Below are 23,957 nucleotides of genomic sequence, written 5' to 3'. Positions count from 1 at the left end.
TGTATGAATTGGTAACGTTCTTTCTGTGAAATGATTGAGGTGCGGTGCTTATGTGTGGTTATACGTACGGCAAAGCCTTTTTCATGCCAACAACTCAGAAACAGGGTGGAGTTTCTTTCTACCCCCTCATGCAAACACACCTCTCCCTGACAGATACCAACACTTTCTTCAAGTGAAAATCCAGTTGCATGGAAGGTGGGATTCCTAAAGGCAGATGTACATCCGGCTCTGAAGTTTCTGAGTCAGAGGCCGCACAAAGAGGTACTTATGGACCGCAGATGTAATTTACATTGTTAACCCTCATTAAGTGTCAAAACAATTTTAATTTTTCATTGTGGTGTTAAATCCGCTATGGTTTAAAGATCAGGTAGCATAAAAAGCCGTATGATCAAAGTAATGAGTGGAGCTGCCGGTTAATTACTTAATGACTAACTCTAGGATGCAAATATCGTAAAAGTAGCCCTCTGTGCTGCCGAGCCGCTAGTGGCTTGGCTTTTTCAATTGTGTGTTTTGGGAGAGCTTTTGAAACGATGTCGTGTAATGTATGAATTAGTCACACTGCTTGAACAAACAACGTTCTTTATGAAATAATGGAGGGGGGGTGGTCCGTAGGTGTGGATATACAAACACCAACGCCTTCTTCACACCCACAGTGTCGTGCTATATAAGCTTCCTCAGAAACGGGATGGAGATTCTTGCCGAGAACACAAGTCAATCTGACAAATACACCATATTTGTTGTTAAAACAATTCCAGCATGAAATATAGGGAGCTCTGATGTATACATTCACCATCACGTACAGTAAGTGTATTTTACCTTAAAGAACAGTGTGACTAAAAATGAAACACAAGAAGTGTTTGTTTGGGTGTTGTTTCAGAAAACAAAGTATATATTGCTTAGAGTTACCCCATTTTTGCTGGTAAATGCTGTTTTTTAGTGTTTTAAAGCTGAATACATTTCCAGAAAAATCCTAATTTTAGTTGTCTACCATATACCTTTAATGTTTATGATGAGTTCACAAATGTGTTTGTTTGGAAATGTCAGCCTCCTCAGAGGTCCAGCATGACTCTGAAAATGTATAATTGTTTAATTTACTCAACATATTACCGCATATGCACAACAAAATGTTGGATAATTAGTATTGAAACCAAAAAGTCCGGAATAATAGTCTGTTCGACTATTGCAATAGCACAACAATTTATTGCCTATCTAAGAAGACACCCCATTTTTGATGATAAAAGCTGCTTTTAGAGTTTTAAACTGTATCACAATGTAGAGTATATTAGTTTTAATGCAGACTTGTTTGACTTCTTAGTCTTAATGCAGACTGGAATATTAGCCATCCAAACCTGTCCATCATGCTGATATGGTAAGATCTCTGTTTCCCGCCTTCATCAATATTAATGAATAGTTTTAATGACGATAATGACGTTTTAATGACGATAATATGTCATGTAAAAATTTTGTTTTAAAGATCTGAAACTCTTAACTCTTGTTTAATCACCAACTCATTGTTTAATCTCGAAGCGCACTCCAGATCTGGCCCGCCACATCATTTTATGTGGCCCGTGAAAGCAAATCATGTGCTTAAACTGCCATGATTCTTGCTAAAATCTGTAGAATTTTTTTTTATTGTCATATGGAATAAATATTTCCAACCAGGGTTTTGTTACCAAACCTCTTTTTACAATACAGTAACTTCAACAATAGTTACAAAGTATTACCCTTGAATTTCGATTTCCAAACTATTCATCTATCACTTTGTTGTCTATGTAATAATGTAAGGAGGAGATTTAATATTTATATGATTTCAAAATCTTAACGGCCCTCTGAGAGAAACCGTAACTACAATGTGCCCCACGACACAAATGAGTTTGACACCCCTGCCATAGAGGGATGTCAAACGCAGACCACTTTATAATTACAGCCCCCTCATAGGGCCCTTATGACTGTGAAACCATATATTGTTTAACTTACTTATCATATTACCATATATATAAAACAAAAATCCTGGATAACTAGTTTTGAAACCAAAAGTCTGGGACAGCAGTCTGTTCAACTATTGCAATAGCACAAAAATGTATTACATAGCTGGAAATGGTACAAATTTTAGCACGAATCATGGTTGCTGCCATGACTTGCCCTGACATGATCACTCATGACCTTACTTTTTAACATGTTATTGTTCTACAAGAATGCATTAATTATACCACGTTACATAACACGTCCCTCTCTGACCTCACGAAGGAGCTATAGTTTCTGGTAAAAGCTGATAGACTTCTCCCACTGACCCTTATGTCAAACTCACTTGTTTCCTGATCCAATCCAATCCACTTTATTTATACAGCACAATTTAAACAAAGACAAGGTTCCCAACGTGCTGTACAATGCAATAAGAACACAGCAAAAAATACAAAATAAGGATAAAAACATCCATCCATCCATCCATTTTCTGAGCCGCTTCCAGTCGACACCCTGTGCCGCAGGATAAAAACAATAAAATAAAATGAGATAAAAACAACATAAAATGAAGTCGGTAAAATCAACATAAAATAAAATGCATTGCCCACACAACACATATACACCACGCTAATTAGTGTTAAAAGACAGAGTAAAAAGATGGGTTTTAAGCAAGGATTTAAAATGACACAGTGAATGGGTTTTAAGCAAGGACTTTAAATGACACATTAATTAGGCTTGTCTGGTGTGGAGTGGCAAAATAATTCCACAGTTTTGGAGCTGCGACAGCAAATGCTCGTTCACCTCTAAGTTTAAGCCTGGCTGTGGGCTCTGTCAAAAGCAGTTGGTCAGATGACCTGAGTGAGAGCCTGGGAATGTTGGGGTGCAGCAGCTCAGAGAGGTACGATTGGGGCAACGCCATTCAAGGCTTTAAAAGCAAATAAAAGAATTTCAAAATGAATCCTAAAACGAACAGGCAGCCAGTGGAGTTAAACTAAAATAGTTTATATATGCTCATACTTTCTTGTGCCATTTAAAAGACGAGCCGCAGCATTTTGAACCAGTTGCAGACGAGCAATGGTGGTCCCACTAACCCCCATATATAGTGCATTGCAGTAATCCAGCCGAGTGGTCACAAAGGTGTGGATTACTATTTCAAAGTGCTGTTTCTCAAGGACCGGTTTGATTTTTGCGAGCTGCCTTAACTGGAAAAAGCTAGATTTAAACACTGCTTTAATTTGGGTGTCAATTTTAAGATCAGATTCCACTTTTACACCCAGGTTGTTAATGATGGACTTTTGATATTGTGCTAATCAACTGGGGGTCAAAGAAGTGCCATCAAAGACTATAACCTGTCATTTTTTAATTAAAATGTAAAAAGACATCCAGGCCTTAATATCATGTAAGCACTCTAGCAATGGCTTAGCATAGTAAGAGTCTGACTTTATAAGGAGGGCATAGATCTGACTGTCATCTGCATAGCAATGAAAAAAAATACCATGTTTCCTGAGTATTGAGCCGAGTGGGAGTAAATACAGGGAAAATAAGAGAGGGCCAAGCACAGAACCCTGTGGCACCCCATATGAAAAGGGAGCAATGGAGGACACAGAGTCAGCAAGGCTAACACAAAAGGTTCATTGAGACAGGTAGGACCTGAACCATTCAAGTGCTGTACCTCTGATGCCCACCCACTGATCCAAACGAGTAATCAGGATGTCATGGTCCACTGTATCAAAAGCTCCAGTCGGATCTAAAAGTACTAGGACAACACAATGACCAGAGTCAGTAGCTAAAAAGATGTCATTAAAAACTTAAAAGCGCTGATTCGGTGTTGTGCAATGTTTTGAAACCAGATTGGAAAAAATCAATAATATCCATCCATCCATCCAGTCTCCGACCATGCCCTGTGACTCACTGAATGACTCCAGCTACCTCCATCCATCCATTTTCTGAGCCGCTTCTCCTCACTAGGGTCGCGGGCGTGCTGGAACCTATCCCAGCTTTCATCGGGCAGGAGGCGGGGTACACCCTGAATTGGTTGCCAGCCAATCGCAGGGCACATACAAACAAACAACCATTCGCACTCACAGTCATGCCTACGGGCAATTTAGAGTCTCCAATTAATGCATGTTTTTGGGATGTGGGAGGAAACCGGAGTGCCCGGAGAAAACCCACGCAGGCACGGGGAGAACATGCAAACTCCACACAGGCGGGGCCGGGGATTGAACCCGGGTCCTCAGAACTGTGAGGCTTGACGCTCTAAACAGTCGGCCACCGTGCCGCTAAAATCAATAATATTTGGTTTATTAATAAACTCCATAAACTGGGAATAGACAGTCTTTTCCAAGATTTTAAAAAGGAAAAGCAATTTGGAGATAGGCCTAAAATTTGCCAAAACAGTGGGCATCCAGGCCAGGTTTTTTTTTTTTTTTAATAAAGGTCGCACAACGGCATGTTTAAAATGAATGGGTACCACTCCTGCAGACAGACTACTATTAATAACTGCAGTAAACGATGGCCCAATAGAAGGGAAAACTTCCTTAAAAAGTCAGGGAGGTACAATATCACTTGGTGAACCTGAGGGCTTTCCACTTTCTCTCAGCTCCTCGACAAGCCTGTCTGGAAGCACGGGTTGTTTCATTCACCCAGGGCTCAGCCTCCGTTTACGTTTTAGTTTTTTAACTTCTAGTTGTTAATGGAGCCGCGATGTCCATAGCAGTGGGACAGGTGTCGAGGAACCAAGAGTTCAGGGCCTCAGTATCCTTATACACACTTACAGGTATAATGCATTTTTGACAAAAGGCAGTCCCACACTGTCATGTTCCCACCTCCGAAAAGTAGGCCGCAGCAGTGGAAGAGTTAATAACTCGACAACTGCGAGCGGTAGTGCGAGGTTTGACTGCTTGACAGCAAACAGCAGCTTCAAACAGTACAGGCATATGATCAGAGAGAAAAAAGCATCACAGATCTCCAGATTAGAAACCAACAAACTGTAGGATAAAGCAAGATCAAGTGTGTGACCACATTCATGTGTTGGCCCAATTACAGACTAGATAAGATTAAAAGAGCTAATGATGCTTTGAAAGTCACTCCCAAATGGGTTCTTGGGGCAACACACCTGAATATTACAATCACCAACAATAACAACCCGGTCATTATTTAGGCGTAATATCCGCTAAGAACATAGAAAGGTCTGTTATAGAGTCTTTGTTATATTTAGGAGGCCGATAAACCACCGCACACAACACTGTGTGAATGCCCCAGTTCAAACAGACTCACTTCAAAGCTGGTAGGCGTTGACAGTGATTTCTGTTTGCATTTAAAATCACTCTTAAAAACAGTCGCAATTCCTCCACCTCGGCCAGATCTCCGGAGAGAATTGAAATAGCAGCACTCGTCAGGTAACAGTTCTGTAAAGACACAGGACTCACCAGCACTCAACCAGGTCTTGGCGATGAAGAGGAAGTTCCTTGGAATTACAGTCTCTCAGGACCTGAAGTGGAAGACCAACATCAACTCCATCTTCAAAAAGGCCGAGTTGAGGATGTACTTCCTGCAGCTTCTGAGTAAGCACGGCTTGCTACAACGAACTGTTGAGGCAGTTCTACACAGCAGTCATCGAATCAGTCTTGTGCTCATCCATCACAGTCTGATTTGGTGCTGCCACAAAAAAAGGACACACTCCGACTGCAACAGACAATCAAAACTGCTGAAAAAAAAATTGGCCGTACCCCCCTACCTGCCCTTGAGGACTTGCACGCAGCCAGAACTAAGACAAGAGCATGCAAAATCCTCTTGGACAGCCTGGTCACTTTGGATATCCTTGTCACCACCTCTTCCAGCTCCTTCCCTCAGGTATGCGCTATCGAACAATGCAAACTAAAATGAGCAGACATTCCAACAGCTTCTTCCCCCTTGCCATTACCTTCTTCAACAGTTAACTTACGATTCCATTGTAACATGCTGCCAGTTTTGTCTTGAGATTGTTGTTGTCGGGCCAAAAACATTATTCGTGGACTCACTGTACTAGTCTCGCCACTCTGCACTATTTATGTTGTTGATCAATACTGGCTACTCATGTGCTTGAGAAGTATCTGCACCATTTGCACAAATGACACTGTCCCAGATGATCCACACTCCTTGTCACATTAAACTGCTTAAATTTCTTGAAGTCTCTGCGCCATTTGCACAATGGTCACTGTACCACACTATTGGCCTATTAGCCTATTAGTTTTTATGTCACAAGTGTTTTCTGTCAAATGGCTGTCTGTTGTAATACTAGAGCGGCTGCTCCCAGCCCTCCAGAAGGTTACTCAGCTGAGGAGTGGTCTGATTGAAGTAAGATTGGCGCATCATAGTGGCCATTAATAACTAGGCATATCGCTCTCGACGGCGACTTAATCTACACCCGTCAGTTGAAATACTAAACCCACTGTGTAAGACGTGAGGATCAACGGGGGCTTTTAACCCTGCAAACAGAGTATGTTTGGGTTTTTTTGTACCGAGAAAACTAGTATAAGTCCTTTGAGGCCTTGGCATAATGAAGATTTAACATTGATGAAGACAAGTGACAAACTGTTGGTAGAATTTTTTTGATTTACTTGAAAGTTTGTCTTCATTTGCTTGTTCATTGTTACTTGAAGATTAGGAGCTGAGATGCCTGTGCTGCTTTTTTGCTAGCCTTTTTTTGGGTTGCAGTCATCAAAATACTAATCATACTGAAATGTTGGCCTGACGTGTTTGTGCCTGTTTATTAGATATGTAAATTATTGGCGTTCTTTGTTTTTAAATGGGAACTGTTTTAATAGTTGAGATGTGTGTTTAAAAATCATTTTGTATTTCCATGTTTTGGGGAATACATTTATACTTGTTCATTCAATGTTGACCTTTAGTAGGATTAAAAATATTAATTCGTGGTACAGGCAGATGTTAGTTTTTTCATGGAAAACAAAACATATTTGAAAAACAAACAAATGTGAAAAGGAAAACGAAAGGTCCTATTTCAGTATTGTTTGACAGCTGTGATACGGTGTGGCATGGTGGTCGAGTGGTTGTCGCATCCGCCTTATAGTTTGTGGCCGTGGGTTCTAATCCGGGCTCCGGCGTTCCTCTGGAGTTTGCATGTTCTCCCCATGCTTGAGTGGGTTTTCTCTGGGTACTCTGGCTTTCTCCCACAGTTAAAAAAAAGGCATTGTTGCATTGAAATTAATTAGTTAATTGAAAACACAAAATTCTCCGTAGGCGTGGATTAGAGTGTGATATGAATGCGTGGGGTGCTTTCGTGTCCTCATCAGTTCATGCGGTTCCTTCAGAACGGAATGACTGCATAATCTTTGTGTGTTAATGTGATATATGTGTGTCAATTACATTTGGCCATATTTGTGGGTGAAATATGATTGTGGTAATAGCGCGAAGTGCCGGACAGGTATTACCGCTGTTGCTAAATTTAGATTGTAATCGGGTGTGATGCAGCAATGTAGTAATGGAGTAGTATTTATTTTTCAAGGACGCTCATGTTCCTGGCTCATGAAAAGGGGTTAGGCTGACTGTCTCACCACCATCTGGCATCTTAGCAGGGGAAAGCAGTGCACTGTTAACACTCTGTATAGTGGGGACGGTGCGCTGCTGATCCCAACTCAGAACGTTGAGAGTAGGTGGGCTAAATACTTCGAAGACCTCCTCAGTGGCACTGACATCCATGCATGACATGAGAAAGCAGAATCTGTAGACTTTAAGGTGGATTCTTCTCCAAACCCAATTCCAATGAAGTTGGGACATTGTGTTAAACATAAATAAAAACAGAATACAATGATTTGCAAATCATTTTCAACCTATATTCAATTGAATACACTACAAAGACAATGTATTTAATGTTCACACTGTTAAACTTGATTGTTTTTAGGAAATAATCATTAACTTAGAATTTTATGGCTGCAACACGTTCCAAAAAAGCTGGGATAGGTGGCAAAAAAAACTGAGAAAGTTGAGGAATGCTCATCAAACACGTGTTTGGAACATCCCACAGGTGAACAAGCTAATTGGGAACAGATGGGTCCCATGATTGGGTATAAAAGGAGCTCAGTCATTCACAAGTTGAGATGGGGCAAGGTTCACCTCTTTGTTAAAGTGCGTGAGAAAATATTAGAACAGTTTAAGGACAATGTTCCTCAACATACAATTGCAAGGAATTTAGGGATTTCGTCATCTACGGTCCATAATATCATCAAAAGGTTCAGAGTTTATGTATTTTATATATTTTCTCACCGCCTTGCAACGTTTGCTGCTGGTGCTTGCGAGAGCATCCCCGGCGTTCCTGCAGTAGCCACTGTTAGCACATGCGCTTTGGCTCGCTCTTGTCCTCCTCAGTTATTGTGCCTTTGTTACACATCTGATACACACTTTTCTTTCTATTCTGAAGTTTGTTCAAACTCTTCATTTTTTCATTCAGCAATCAACCCTCTTGCTTGGACAGCCAGGTACTGCCATGTCCAAGGTTGTCAAATGTTAGCTTACCTGCGACAATCCTGAAGCACTTACAAAGTAAAAAGTCTTAATTTTATTTTTATCTTCCTTAATTTTCTTGCCCTCGTTTTATAAGACAGTAGCATTCTGTTTTATTGTACATGCATTTAATATTTGTATACATTTATCATCTTTCACATTTGTATTTGTTAATATACCATTTTTAATTCAATTATTCCTCTATATACCACCAAGAGGGAGCCTCACGTACACTTTAAAAAATACTGCACTACATGAGACTGGTGGAACTTCAATTTTGTCGTCTTTCAAAACTTGAATCTGACTTTTCTTTTTTTTTTTAGATAATTTTTTGGGGGAATAACTGTTTCACAGACCAAACTATCACCATCATAAAAACCAAAATACAAATACAAAGTAACATTATGCGTTGTGATATGCAGGAGTTGACTACGTACTTGGACACAACAGTAGTCCTTTCTACTGATAATGTGAGTCCGCTGATTTCACAGTAACTTACAATGGACATTTTTGTCTCTTAACACCATCGTCCTTTCAGAATTAAGTGTCACTACAAGCTCAAGGAAAAAGCAAAACACAAAGAGTTAATGTGGGCCCTTTGGTGTGCTGAAATTCAGTTGACAGAGATGTCTATTTTTTTTTTGTCAAGGACAATCACACATCAAAGACATCAGCTCACAACACCTGTGTGCACAACCGAGGAATATTGAGGTGCACTGTTGACTTGCGAGACATGATGCATGATTTTTTTTTTGCTTTGTTTGTCCATTCATCCATCCATTCTTGTTTTTACAAAAATGTGTGATAATGCCAACTTTTAGAGGATGCAAACATCAAAGGATCGTCTTTGTGGGTAGTAGATGGGGACGTATTTGGCCTAATCCGTTCTCCCCGAAAGAGGATTTTCTGTTTTCAAAATAAAATATTCAAATGTGTATCAGAAAGAAACTCAGCACCATCTTCTGATAACTACTTTTTGTTCTATTCCTATTATTTAATGCAGGTGGCTGAAACATCTAACAGTTTCCTGAATCGATTGCTAAACAGAGACAGCATCACAAGAGTAACATATAAAAGTAAGTGGATGTTTGTCTTAACATACAATACATATTAGCTTTCAGATGTTTGTTTTTCTGAGATTTGTGAACACGTAAATATGTTTTTCTTTTTCATTGTTATGCAAATTCAAAGTGACTCTTTGACTTCTCCAAGAGTAGATTGGTAAAATTACAAAGACCAGAGCTAGAAGGCTTACTGTTGATATGGCAGAAGAATCATATAAACCAGCTGCCAAAGTACTGCGCTGCCTTGAGATACAAGTTTAATTTGTTCTGTATCCACACTGGTAATCAGTGTTGGGAAGATTACTTTGGAAATGTAGTTGGTTACATTTACAAGTTACCCTGTTGAAAAAGTAATAGTAGTGTAACTATTTCAATTACTTTCTTAAAGTAATATAAAAATAATAAGAATATTTTTGATAATTTAAATTGTGATTTATTTTCTTAATTTTTAATAAATACTCTCAACCATTAACCATTTTCACATTTTAAGACCTGATAGTGTTAAAACATTTCAGCTGTACTTAAGACTACAGAAAGACTGACAAAAAAACTATCTATACAGGCTGTAGCGTATATATGTCAAGTAAGAATGTAATTAATTTAGGAGAAAGTAATAAGCCGGGAGCGACGTTTGTGTCACTTCCGATTTATCGTAATTTTAAATTTAATTGTTAAAATCAAACTAATGTCTCGGAAAAGGGCACCACGTCACTTTTTACAAGTTTAACTTTAGGCGAAATGACGACAAACCTTTTTAATCAGTCTCATAATCTGAAGTTTGCTACACTTTACGACATTTTGAGTCCTAGGTTACAGAGGTTTACTTAAACTCAGAACACACACAAAATACGACCAAGAGTGGAATTTTTATGGGCTTTGGGGGTGGTCTTCCTCCGGAACTCAGGTGGAAACAAAGCAGGTTTGGTTGAAGAAAAACAAGATGCACGAAAATAAAAAGAAAAAAAGGAATGGGAAAGGAAAGTTGTTGTCCCGTTTGGGATGCGCTCATAACTTTCCTGCCGGTTGACATGGTGGCGGGCCGAGCTCTGGCCCTCAAAGGCGTGTGGGACCCGTACGGGATGCCGGCAGTTGCTCGCTGAGGCCCCGTCGACCGATCGGGGCTAGGGAAAGCGATCGGAGCCGCATGGCCGACTTCTTCGATCGAAAACGCCGCTGGCTTGGTTTTGGCGGGCATTTGCGCACATGGTGGCTCCCGGAGGCGCCCGAGGACAAAGAAAACAAAAAAAAGGGGGAGGCGGTTGGCCAGAGGCCACCCAGTTGGCGAGCTGCCAGCAAGGTACGAGGAGAGGAGGAACAAGACTAGACGCAACTCATGTAAACTCAAGAGTTAAACACCCCAGAGGTGGGGCATAGGAAGAGGGATTGCCGACTTGAAGACCACACCCATCAGCCTGAATCTTGTCTACAAATTTGACTAAATGGGTTTAAAATCATATTAATCTAAAACACTCCCAACTTTGTCCTCTCACGCATAGAGTCATTGTTTAAACTTTGGTTGTGGCAGATGGGTTTCTTATTGTTCAACACAACATTTTGTACTCTTTGATTTCAAATCATGAACAGCTTTCAAAATCTTGCAGAGGACCTGTCGAACTAAGAATAGTGACACAGACACCAAGGTATACATTTGGAATATTTCTACAGTTTGGAAGATATCAAAATGGACATTTTATCTTCTGTTAAATAAAGGCACGTCCACAAGTTCTGGCCCTTGCAGTTCCTCTCAACGCCAGTGGGTGGAGTCTCACACGCATGGGTAAATATTAACCACATAGTCTCCCCCAACCATTTGGTCCGGCAAGGCGTCTTTTGAAGACAGGAATCAAGATTTGACGGGAAGCTGCTAATTAGGTTGAGGTCCACTTGACGTACACCAGGCATTGTCCTCGTCGCCGTCTCACAGCAGGGCAGCTTGGAGGAGTGGGGTTCTCAGGTGGTTGTGAGTCTCTGTGGCGCCTCGATTTGCAGAGCGCATGTCCGCTACAAATCCCCCCTTCGTCGGCGAAAGGTCGGCTCGATTGCGTGTTTCGGCGACGTCTCCTTTGAAGCCGCCACAGCAATGCAGTTACCAGAGTACAAGATTAGTGCATACCCCCCCCCCCCCCCCCCTGCCCCCCCCTTATGGCTATTACAGGTGTCCATGACAGCTTCTTACTCAATGTGTGTCCCTATATGGGAATATAGATGTCAATGTTGTTTCTATGTGGTGAGGTCAAGAGATTGTGTAGTTGAGAGAAACAGGGGAAAAGAATACCACGAACGTTACCGAAAAGTCTCTTCAAAGATAAGAGAAAGAGAAGTCGAGAAGGGAAAAAGTAAAAAAAAAAGCTTCCTCCTAGCAAACAGAGGGAGTCTACAAAAAAAAGAAAAAGGGCAAAACAAAAACTCTACTATAAGGGGTGAACCACTCAAATAATAACCAAAAAGAAGAGGTGAAAGGCAGGTGTTCTAGTCTGTACAAAGGAAAGGAAACTTAGCCTAAGTCAAAGAGGAAGCAAGGAGGTCCGGGAACGTTCGGTCAGAGGAGGAGGACCTCCTGCGCGGTTTGAGATGGGACATTTTCGAGCTCAGCCATTCCTTTCTACCGGACGACCCCAGGCAAGCATGGACCGGAAGACCCCAGGCAAGCATGGGATTGCTCTTCTGAGCAGCGCCGCCGCTCCTGGGTCTTTCGGTAGAGCAGGGAGGTTAGGCTGAAAATCATGTAGTGGTCGAGGATGGTTAGGGCCACTATGTTAAGGTATGTAGCACAGTCGGAATGAGCAAACAGGGGTTTTGACACATAGTGTTGGTGATGTCAAGCGCCTGAGTTCCTTCAAATGTAATTTGCTCCAGCAATGCAGGGCAAAATTCAAATTTGCGCTATTTGAGAAACTTGGAAATCACAATTTGGCTGTCGTAACTGCTGGATGGTAGGTGGTACCAATTGGCATCCTCACTATGCAACGTAGCATCTTTTTATGACATCTTTGATTGCGCCAGAAACAAGAAAGTTTTTTCTTTGGAACTCAGGATTGACATGTAGAGCTGTGGAGCTTGTAAGAAAAGACCTGAGGTGGGCTGGATTGGTGGGGCCTGTCAGGGCCATAGACCGAGTGATTTTAGTAGAGCTGAAGGGTCCCAAATGTGCCCTTTTGCCAAGTTGTCTAGAAAGGACGCAATTTCACAGAGCCTGTCGTTTATCAACATGTCACCAATCTGTGTGTGAGCATAAACCGTGAAGAGCGCAGACGACAGCGTGGTTATGGCCTACCTATTTTGGTTTAAAATTACACTGCAAATGTTGAGAACTAAAATGGCTACTTTTAGCAGGATGCTTAGCAACCAGGAATTGACTACTTTGTTAACCATACATTGTCGGGTGGTTGGGATTTTACACTGCAATTCTCGAAGTTGTCACTCGATAGTAGTAAGGCTACAAACATCACCAGTGGGGGCGCTGTGGATGTGTTTTATTTTGGTCGTTATGTTAGCGGTTTGCGGCGGAGCAGCGCGTTTGGTTTCACCTTTGTCTTGGTTGAGCATCTGCGTTGGCAGACTTGGTGTAACAAGGATGATGTCACAGAGGCTCGGCTTGCTTGCCCGGTCCGGTCTCATCCGTGTTGACCATCCTTTGTTTCGTGCATGGTGCATTGTGGGCGGAGTCTTGTGTGACCCAACCCCCCCCCCCCCTTCGCTGCGTGGAGTCACGAGTGGCTGAGAAGTGAGCTCCACGGGGGCACAGTAAGAAAAGTCCACGATAATGCAAATGAGCAGGTGCAAAGCCAAGGAGAAACCAGAGTGAAGCTTGCGCAGGAAGGAAGAATCGAGAGAGTGGCCGCCAAGGCAAACCACGGAAAAATTAAATGAAAAGCAGGCAACTTCGACAACTAAAACCACGTAGAGCAGAGGAGGACGGCTGTGAACCAACACATAGGGAAATGCACATCACAAGTGGTCGTTGCAGGTGCACCAGAAGAGTTGGGTTGGTGTTGCCTTGGGAATGAAAGGGTGGGCGGTGTGGGGAAAAAGATGGCACTGAGGTGCACTTGGCAAGGTGTAGAGAACAAGTGTACAGGAAGTCTGAGGTCTCTGTAAGAGACAATGTCCCCATGTCCTGTACTGTTGAAGCCATGCGTGTGTGAAAATCACAAAAGAGGCACAATGACTTAACGACCACTGAGAGTGACGGCCAGCTAATCAAGAAAGACACAATCAAGTTTAGAGTGACTGCTGAATGGGTGGACCAATGATGATGGTCGGGGCCCATAATATGCGACTCATAGGGCGCAGTTTTCCATCTCACCGAGGGGTCTTGTGGTCTCGAAAGCTTGGAATAATGGTCGGTGTCACAAGAGCGACCACTGGTGGACATCTTCAGCATTTCCAGTGTGCACATCCCTTTCGTCAAGCTGTCATCTGGCTACCATTTTGGTAGCCGCGACACACTCTATTGTGTTCTTGCCGCTTCAGGGGCCGTTGCACCTGTGCATAAATCTCACGCCAAGTATAGTAAATTAATGGCATGAAACGACTTAGCAGATCTTGTCCAATGAGCAAAGGTACTGACTTGACAGGTGACACGAACACAGGATGAATTATGGAATGGGGCCCTATTGTCCAAAGTACCCACATGAGTGAGCTTAAGTGGGTGTTCACCTAAGCAAGGGGGCGAATTGTCATTTCGCAGTGTTGACGGTTGAGTGTACGGCTGTCTTGCTGTACTTTGTCACGCAGTAGGTGTACTTTGTCACGCAGTAGGTCAAACAGGGTCCTCGGACATGACAGTGATGTCTGCTGCAGTATCCACGAGTCCGTCATATTGGAACGTACGTTCGAGTGTGGTTATTAAGTAAAATTTCCCTGACGTGTCATTAACGGTGAGTTGACCTAGAAGACGCCGAAATGGCTGCTTGTCTTTTTTGTTTGACAGGTAGCTGGAGGGCGGCACGGTGGCCGACTGGTTAGAGCGTCAGCCTCACAGTTCTGTGGACCCGGGTTCAATCCTGCCTGTGTGGAGTTTGCATGTTCTCCCCATGCCTCCGGGCACTCCGGTTTCCTCCCACATCCCAAAAACAAGCATTAATTGGTGACTCTAAATTGCCCGTAGGTGTGACTGTGAGTGTGAATGGTTGTTTGTTTGTTTGTATGTGCCCTGCGATTGGCTGGCAACCAGTTCAGGGTGTACCCCGCCTCCTACCCGATGACAGCTGGGATAGGCTCCAGCACGCCCGCGACCCTAGTGAGGAGAAGCGGCTCAGAAAATGGATGGATGGAGGTAGCTGGAGTCATTCAGTGAGTCACAGGGCATGGTCGGAGACTGTCGAGGTCTGATTGTCGAACTGGGTTTTGGTCCGTGAATCTTGATTTTAGTCATGGGTGCTATCTGGTCATTCCAGTGTTCGGTTATGTGCTTGCCCACGGTCTGTTGGACGGGACGCTTGTCATCTCTCATTGGAGAATCAGCAGAATGCACAGAGACGTCGGAGTCAGAACAGACCATCACAGCGGGATGGCTGAGCTCAACGGCGTGGCCTCCAAGCAGTGGCTCAGGCTCTCTTGGGTCTTGCTTCATATTATTCGCCAAGCTGCAGATGATCTCAAGGATAGCATGTGCAGCAGTACCTGATTCTTTATTAGCGACCCCTTGTGGGGTTGCGAAGAAGGATACATGACTTTTGGGCTTGTCGCATTCCAGCGAACCAGGACCAGGCGTCAGTTTTTTCCTGCAAATGTTCGAAGTTTTGGCGTGCGTCATTGTTTTGGTACCTCAAGCCACAACTATTGTGATCCGACAGCTTTGTGTTGGTCTTTTAATGAATAGCGAAGCCTTTAAAGGCTAGGTCGCGCAGTTGTGAGCTGGACAGCGTGGGGGGGCATGCTTCTAGCCCCAAATGTTGCTTTACATACGGATGCATGTTTTCAACAAAAAGAGTTTTAAAATGTATGTCTTCCTCCATGTTGGGTTTGTTTAAATTTCCGAAGTACGCAAATGGCAGTAATAAGCTTGTGGCGTTTCGAGGCTCTCCTGTTTAATAGTAAGAGCCGCCAGGAACCCGGTTGGGGCCTCTGGATCGTCAAATTCTTGAGACAAAGCCCAACAGAGGGCTTGATAGCTTGTATATACATGTACAATACATGTGGCGGTTGTCGTTCGATTCAGCTACTTACTTCCTGGTTAGCTGTAACTCTAATAAGGTACAATCTATGGTCGGAAATAGCGGAAGGAAGTTGTTTAAGGTAAAAGTCAATGTCTCTCTGCAGTGTCGTGTGAACCGTCAGATTTAGGTTTTAATTTTTTTTCAATCTTTTATTTCACAATCGCGCTTGATTAAAAGGGATTGACTGGTTCATACACGGAACCTCATCCCTGTCAATCCGAGGAACCTGGCAGAAGACATCAGTCTTTGTTCCTTCGCTTTTGTCCAGGATATTTTGTGTTTTTGCAACCATGTGGCCTACCAGAGTGCAAGTGTGGATGGAGCTTGCTGGTTTTGATCATCCTGATCCATGTCCACTCTCCGGTGACTGCACTCCTCCAACACTCCACTGCTGAGGTTCTGCATCTCCGCTTTCAGCTGTCCCGGGGGTCGCTATTGGCACTCCACCATCACCCGGACATTTCTCAACAGCCCTGCCCAAAGTACATTCACTATGGGTCCCGTTATAACTTCCACCTCTATGAGGCCACAACGTTAAAATTCATCTGGTCCAAAACTCGATGCCTGCCACGAAACACTTGCAGAAGAATCGACCAGACTGTGTTAGCCAGCCTAGCTCGGTCGGCAAACAATTCACTCCGAACGGACAACACAACCACAATGCAAAGGAATTTCCAAGCCCTATTTCATTTGGTTTTGTTAGACAGTGTTGTTTACCATAGGTAAGTTTTTAATATACGAGGTTCTACCATTGGTGCAATACGTGTGAAAACTGAGGTGCTAGAGGGTACTATTTGTTTGGATGCAATTCACATTTTAAACAATAGATGGGAGTAATTCCTACACATTGGCCCTCGAATGTCAAGGCAGATCCTTTTGGACCACAGTCACAAGATATGCATACAAGTGGACAAATCCTCCGCAAGTCTGGTGTCACCAATTTACAAGCACTGCAAGGATAACCACAGACACAGTTGTAACTCTAATCCACACTCTCACTAAAGCTCCACTGACATTCCAGTCGAGCCTCAGAAATTCAGATGGACACGGAAAGGCACTCATGAACAATATTTTCTCAGTCATGCAAAAACAAAATGAAATCACTGCATTATTGATCTCGCAACGGTGTCTTTCTTCCATGTCCAAAAGGGATACAGGTTTTTAATGGTGAGTACTGTACCAAACATTCATATAGTCCTTTAAACAGTATGGAAAGCAGGAACAAAGACTCCAAAGAGACTTGTGAGAGGATGTTGAAGCACTATGGAAGATGTCAACTACATGCATCAATCCATCCATCCATTTTCAACACCGCTTATTATGGTTAGGGTCGCGGGGCACTGGAGCCTATCCCAGCTGACTTTGGGCGAAAGGCGGACTACACCCTGAACTGGTCGCAAGTCAGTCGCAGGGCTCATACACACACGGACAACCATTTGCACTCACACCGTCACTGAGTGGGAACTGAACCCACGCTGCCCGCACCAAAGTCAGGAGAGTGTACCACTTCACCATCAGTGACACATGCGTGCACTTGATATACCTGTTAATATGCACGTTATCATCAAGATCATCAAGAAGCTGCCTTACCGGTTTGGGGATAAATGGAGATCTGTGGCTTGTGATAGCCAGGGCCCAGTATTTAATCCGGATCAGATTAGTCTGGATAGGATTAAATCTCAAAATGGAGTATTTCAAACCAGGATATGTGATACTGGTTTTAGTAAAAGTAGAATATGGATTTGGTAATCCAATGATACCCAGAATCTTGATCAAATGCTGTTCTTGGTAGGGTATTTAAAAATTCCAAGGTGGAGATGATAGTTTTGATGCTAGAGATTATCCTGATCTGATTGGAAGGGTGGATCAAGCAAGGTTTCAAGGTGGCTATAGAGAGACACAATACATTCTATGGTCTACTTTTTTTTTTTTTTTTTTGTCCTGTTCGGCTGTTAGTTCAAGCAGAATGGAAAATATGTATCCCTTTTATGCCGAAACAGTTTTACTGTGTCACAGTGGAGTTTTTAAGATACCGCTGTGGTATTATAATTGAGGGTTATTGAGAATCAGACTTGATCAGTCGAACAAAACAAAGTTTCATTGTATGGTCTACTAACACTGACTCTCAGGATGGAAGGATGGCTACGGCCGTTTTTCAATTTTGATTTCTTAAATTTTTCCTGGAAAAAAGAACAGATAAAACCAGAAATATCAGAGTACAAAATACACATTAATCGCCATCGTAAGAGCCCCCGTACAAGATCACAATAAGCTAAATATGATACATGGTGATATTGCACAAATATAAACTGACGCAATTTCCAGTTACAAAATTTTACTCACATTTTTTTCACTAAATATCAATATTAACATAACCTTAAACCCCCCCATTTTGGACAGTCAACTGCGACTCAGTGATTCTCAAACTGTGGTACAAGTACCACGATTGGTTTGCGGATTCCTCATGAAAGAATCACTGCCTATGTACAGTTTAGTTGTATTTAACCTGTAATTTCACGTGTACATTTGAATGTTCAACTTTCATTTAACTATTATACTACTTACTTATTGTACTACTATATATTTGACTTATTTTTCGTTTACATTTACAAGTACAGTTTTGTAATTTCCTATATTTAAGCGCAGTGCTAATGCTAAACTGTTAATGTAAAATGTTACAGTGGCTTACAATAATAAATACACTTCTTTAAGAATAAAACCTCTGTCTAATTTTTCATGAACACTTTGGCCTACGACACCACTGTATTTTAACATTGTCATTCAGGAATGGTGGTACTTTGGGAACTAAATCATTTCTAAGTGGTACTGGTCCAAAAACCAAAACCACTGGGCTACATACAACGGCTGGAATCGGTATTTAACACGTCACCATTTCTCTTCCTAAATATATTTCCAAAGGTGCAATTGACATGAAAATTTCACCAGATTTTGGGAACAACCCAAGTAATCCATACATACAAAGAAAGTAGAACAAATGAGATCAGAAATTAAGTAATGTGTAATAATGTGAAATTACACAGGGAAAAGGGCTTGAACACGCCAACTGGTATTTATTTAATACTTTGTACAAAAGCCAAAAGCCTCAGCTTCAAGATGCTTCCTGTATAGAGAAACTAGTCGCATGCATTGCTCTGGTGTGATTTTGGCCCATTCCTCCACACAAGCTGTCTTCAAATTTTGAAGGTTCCGTGGGCTTCTTTTATGGACCTTGAGTTTCAGTTATTTCCATAGATTTTCAATTGGATTCATGTCAGGTGATTGGCTGGCCGATTTGAGCAGCTTTATTGTTTTTCTTTGAAAACAATTGAGTTTCCTTGGCAGTATGTTTTGGATCATTATCCTGATGAAATTTCAAACCTTATTTCATTTTTATCATCCTCGTAGATGGCAGCAGATTTTTATCAATGTCTCGGTAGTCCTTTCATCCTTCCTTCAATAACGTGAAGTTTAAGTACCATTTGCTGAAAACCAGCCCCACACCATCATGTTCCCACCTCCGAACTTCAAAGTTGGTATGGTATTTTTAGTGTGATGTGCAGTGCCATTTCTCCTCCAAACGTGGTGTGCATTATGGCATCCTAATAGTTCAATTTTGCTCTCATCCGACCAGACTATATTCTCCCAGTATTTAACTGGCTTGTTCAAATATTGTTCAGCAAACTTTAAACGAGCTTTCACATCCTTTTTTTTCAGCAATGGGGTCTTGCGTGGTGAGCGTGCATACAAGCCATGGCGGCGGAGCGCATTACTCACTGTTTTCCTTGTGACAACAGTACCTGCTAATTCCAGCTCTTTTGGAACTCTCCACAAGTGGTCCTTGGCTCTTGGACAACTCTTTTGATTATTCTTTGCACTCTTCTGTCAGAAATCTTGTGAGGAGATAGAGGCAAATTTATGGTGGTATGATTGGCTTTCCATTCAGGTATAGTGGCCCCAACCGTGCTCACTGGAACATTCAGAAGCTTAGATATGCGCCTGTAACCAATGCCATCGTTATGTTTTGCAACAATTACTTTGCGATGGTCTTGAGACAGATCATTGCTCTTAGCCATCATGAGACGTGTCTTGACTCACACCTTGGCAAAGAGACCTTTTTTTAGGTCATCAATTAGGACTGAACCAGCTGATATTCATTTGCACTGACAAGGGACTGGATTGCCGTTTGATTATTGATCGGTTTTAGGTGTTGTCTTGGCTTTCCATGCCTTCATGCACCTCCCTTTCTTTATGTGTGTTAATTTCTGAACTTATTTGTTCTACTTTCTTTGTATGTATGGGTTTCTTGGGTTGTTTGCAACATTGGTGAAAGTTTCTTGTCAATAGCACCTTTGGAAATATATTTAGTGAGAGAAATTGTGATGTGTTAAATACATATTTCAGCTGCTGTAAATAATTATTTTGGTCAGTAATTGCATTAAACTAAGTATAAACGTAAAATCTTCACCTGATATCACGATACACTTTACTCCAAGATAATGAATTGCTTTTCCTGGTAATTCACAAGTGCATTTTCTTTAGAAGAAGAGACTAAGAACATATTTTTGTGATAAAAGCAACTCGAAGAATAGGAGAATAAAAATTAAAGTGGTGAAGGGTAAAAATACATTTGTGCTGAATGATTGATGTGCCCACAGTTGAAGAAAAAAAGGGTACAACGTGAGAAAATCGCCTTCTTAAGGAACATGGATTGTGTTTTGGCTGTCTGCGTAAAGGACACGTCAACAAAGACTGCAGAAAGTGACTTAACTGCAAGCTATGCGATTTAAAGCATCCCTCAATGCCTCATATTCACTGGGGGAAAATGAAATGGACAAAGAGCCAGCAGAAGTGAAGGAAACAGCAAAATGCAGTGCCGAAACCTCTGTTTATACATGTGACCTCACTGAACTGCAAGCTCTCAATAGTGCCTGTGAGAGTAAAGGCTAAGAAAGGGAATTTTCATAGGATTATAAGGAAGTAGAGATAGGGGTAGTCGCAAATAAGTTTTAGTTCTTCCTACTCCTTTTTGAATATTTATAATTTAACTTTTGTTTCATTTTTGTTCAAATCTTGTTTATTTATTTCTGTTACTTTTTCACAATTTTAAATAAATTCAATTCAATTCAAGGGAATGCTACAGCGCATACATACAAGGACTGCAGCATTTTGTACAGTGGAACAAAAGCACACTTACCTCAAATTTACTCTGAGATAGATTTGCTGATTGGCTTGGATCTACCAAGGGCTCTGAAAGTACTTAATGTAATCCGGAGTGTAGAAGACGGGCCTTATGCCATCAAAACCATGTTTGGTTGGCCAGTTGATGCGCAGAAGTGGTTTAAGTGTCAATAGGATATCAGTTGTGAGCTGTGGAAGCAGCAATTCAAAGCCGACCCAAGAGTGTCAGTGATGACCAAGAACCTTCAAAGGAAGACCAGCAGTTCTTGGAGCTAGTCTCAAAGCCTGTCAAGATGAACAATAACCATTATTGCATTGGATTACCTTTAAAGGAAATGAACATATGCTTGCCTGACAACATACGTGTCATGGAGCAATGCATGCTGAACTTAAAGAGAAGATTCAAAAGAGATTCTTCATGGATTTGTTTTTAACCTGATCGTGTCATGCCGAGCCCACTCAATCATCTCGGCAGCTTTTCATTGATAGCAGTCGCTGAACCCTGTTTCGTTCAACTGTACAAGTAGTTCTTAGCAATAATAACAAATTAGAGATGCTTGTAGCTTAATCAAGCCCTATGGGGGCACAAGCAAGGGAAACCTGTAGGCTGGTCACAAGCCTAAGATCGGGAGTTGCTTGACATGATGATTAGGAGAAAGGTTAATATATTGTGTGTCCAGGAGAGCAGATGGAAAGGCAATGAGGCTCTAAGTTTAGGGGCAGGGTTCAAATGATTATACCATGGTGTAGATGGGAAGCGAAATGGAGTCGGGGTTATTTTAAAGGAAGAGTTAGTGAAGAATGTCTTGGAGGTAGTTGAGAGCATCTCAGGCAGAGAGAGGGTCGTGATAGGTGCAGATTGTAATGGACATGCTGGTGAAGGAATCAGGGGTGATGAAGAAGTGATGGGTGAGTTTGGCATCCAGGAAAGGAACTTGGAGGGACAGACGGTGGTAGACTTTGTAAAAAGGATGGAAATGGCTGTAGTGAACACTATCTCCCAGAAGAGGCAGGAACATAGGGTGACCTACAAGAGTGGAGGTCAAAGCACGCAGGTGGATTACATCTTGTGCAGATGTAATTTGAAGGAGGTTACTGACTGTAAGGTACTGGTAAGGGAGAGTGTAGCTAGACAGGATAGGATGATGGTGTGGAAGATGACTCTGGTGGTGGAGAGGAAGATTAAGAAGACAAAGGCAGAGCAGAGAACTATGTGGTGGAAGCTGAGAAAGAAAAGGTGTTGTGTGGCTTTTCAAGAAGAGGTGAGACAGGCTCTCGGTGGACAGGAGCACCTTCTAGAAGACTAGAACACTCCCAGCAAAGGTGATCAGAGAAACAGGTAGGAGAGTCCTTGGTGTATATTCCGGAAGCAAAGGGGACAAGGAGACTTGGTGGTTGAACCTCAAAGTACAGGAAACCATATAAGGAAAGACTTGTGTGCCTAAGAACTTCAGTTATGTGTTGTACTAGGGTACAACACAAACAAAAGCACAAATGGTGCACAACGCAAGGAAGAAAACCAGTACAAAGTAACAGACGAAACCAAAACCTACACAAGGCGAGAAACGAGAAACAGACCATCACAATGTACTTACGAGCAAAAAGACTGATGAACAATATCTATTGGCGGGATAAGCAGAGCAAGGAACAAGCACAAGAGTAAAACAAAGCTGTGGCAATGGTGACAAGCAAAGAACAATAACTCGGCATCTTCCTTCTGTTTCTCCTGCGTTTAAAAGTTGCCACATTACCTTGAAAAAGTAATTTAGTTACTTTACTGGTTACTTGATTTTAAAAGTAATTAAGTAAGATTACACGTTAATTTATTAGCCACATTGAGCAGCTGCCAAGTGGCAGTAATATCATATAAGATTACTACAAGGACGATCGGCTACAAAAAGAGCATTATCTTTACTGTACACATATGGACACCCTTATGTCTGAACATGGTTTTTGTTATGGACAATCCGTGATGAGCAAAGAAGTCCAATCACAGAGTTCTGGTCGGGGAAGGGGCATTATTCCCAATCACGCCCTTCTTGGTCTTACTGTCATTGCCCATGTGAGTGTTGAAGTCCCCCAGCAGAATGAGGGAATCCCCAGGAGGGGGAGGGGCGCTCTCCAGCACCCCTCCAAGGACTCCAAAAAGGGTGGGTATTCTGAGCTGCTGTGTGGTCCATAGGCACAGACAACAGTCAGAACCAGTCCGCCCACCCGAAGGCAGAGGGAGGCTACCCTCTTGTCCACTGTGGTGAAACCTAACATACAGGCACCGAGACATGGGGGAATAAGTATACCCACACCTGCTTGGCACCTCTCACTTTGGGCAACTCCAGAGTGGATGAAAGTCCAACCCCTTTCGTGCCCGGCTTTCGAGAAGACTGGTACCAGAGCCCAAGCTGTGTGTCCAGGTGAGCCCGACTATATCCAGTCGGAATTTCTTAACCTCTCACACATGCTCAGGCTCTTTCCCTGCCAGAGAGTTGGCATTCCACGTCCCTAGAACCTGTTTCGGTTGCTGGGGATCGGACCACCAAGGTCCCCGACTTCGGCTTCCGCCCAGCTCACACTGCACCCAATCCCCTTGGCAACTGCTGCAGGTGGGGTGCCCATGTGAAGGGTGACCCACATTGTCTTTTCGGGCTGTGCCCTACCAGGTGCTCGCCATCATGCCCCACCTAGCTGGCTCCAGAGGGGGGGCCCGGTGACCCACGTCCGGGCGAGCGAAAACGAGGTCCAGTATTTGTACTCATCATAAGGGGTTTTTGAGCATGCTTTCTTACCTAGGACCTGTTTGCCATGGGTGACCCTACTAGGGGCGTGAAGCCCCAGAGAACTTAGCTCCTAGGATCCTTGGGACAGACAAACCTCTCCACCACGATAAGTTGACGGCTCAAGGAGGGGCAGTTATCAGTTACAAGTTTTCTGTCAAAGAAATGTAGTTAGTAACATAATCCAAGCACCATCAAATGAAAGTCACGAATATTTTCAATAACATTTTCACTACTCTGATACCAAATATGCTAAGAAAGACAAAATAAATTAAATATCAATACAACATATATTTATATTTACTGTATTTGTCTGGTCTTTT

The 23,957-nt window shown here is 42.4% G+C and overlaps 1 protein-coding gene across 9 annotated transcripts in view; it reads left to right on the top strand.

The window, feature by feature from the left end:
• The window catches only part of ca10a (carbonic anhydrase Xa), a 194,547-nt gene that overhangs the window by 110,429 nt on the left and 60,161 nt on the right, over window positions 1-23,957 (top strand). For 7 of the 9 annotated variants that reach the window (XM_061706012.1, XM_061706005.1, XM_061706011.1 and 4 more), the window contains 2 exons: window positions 154-261; window positions 9,464-9,536. In XM_061706012.1, the coding sequence (XP_061561996.1) occupies window positions 154-261; window positions 9,464-9,536 (181 nt within the window). The remainder of the gene's footprint in view (window positions 1-153; window positions 262-9,463; window positions 9,537-23,957) is intronic. The other 2 variants (XM_061706010.1, XM_061706007.1) reach the window with 1 other exon arrangement.

The sequence above is a fragment of the Phycodurus eques genome, chromosome 19 (assembly GCF_024500275.1).
Source record: "Phycodurus eques isolate BA_2022a chromosome 19, UOR_Pequ_1.1, whole genome shotgun sequence".
Classification (NCBI taxonomy): domain Eukaryota; kingdom Metazoa; phylum Chordata; class Actinopteri; order Syngnathiformes; family Syngnathidae; genus Phycodurus; species Phycodurus eques.
Note: the sequence above shows the minus strand (reverse complement) of the source record. Positions and strands in the feature narration are given on the sequence as shown.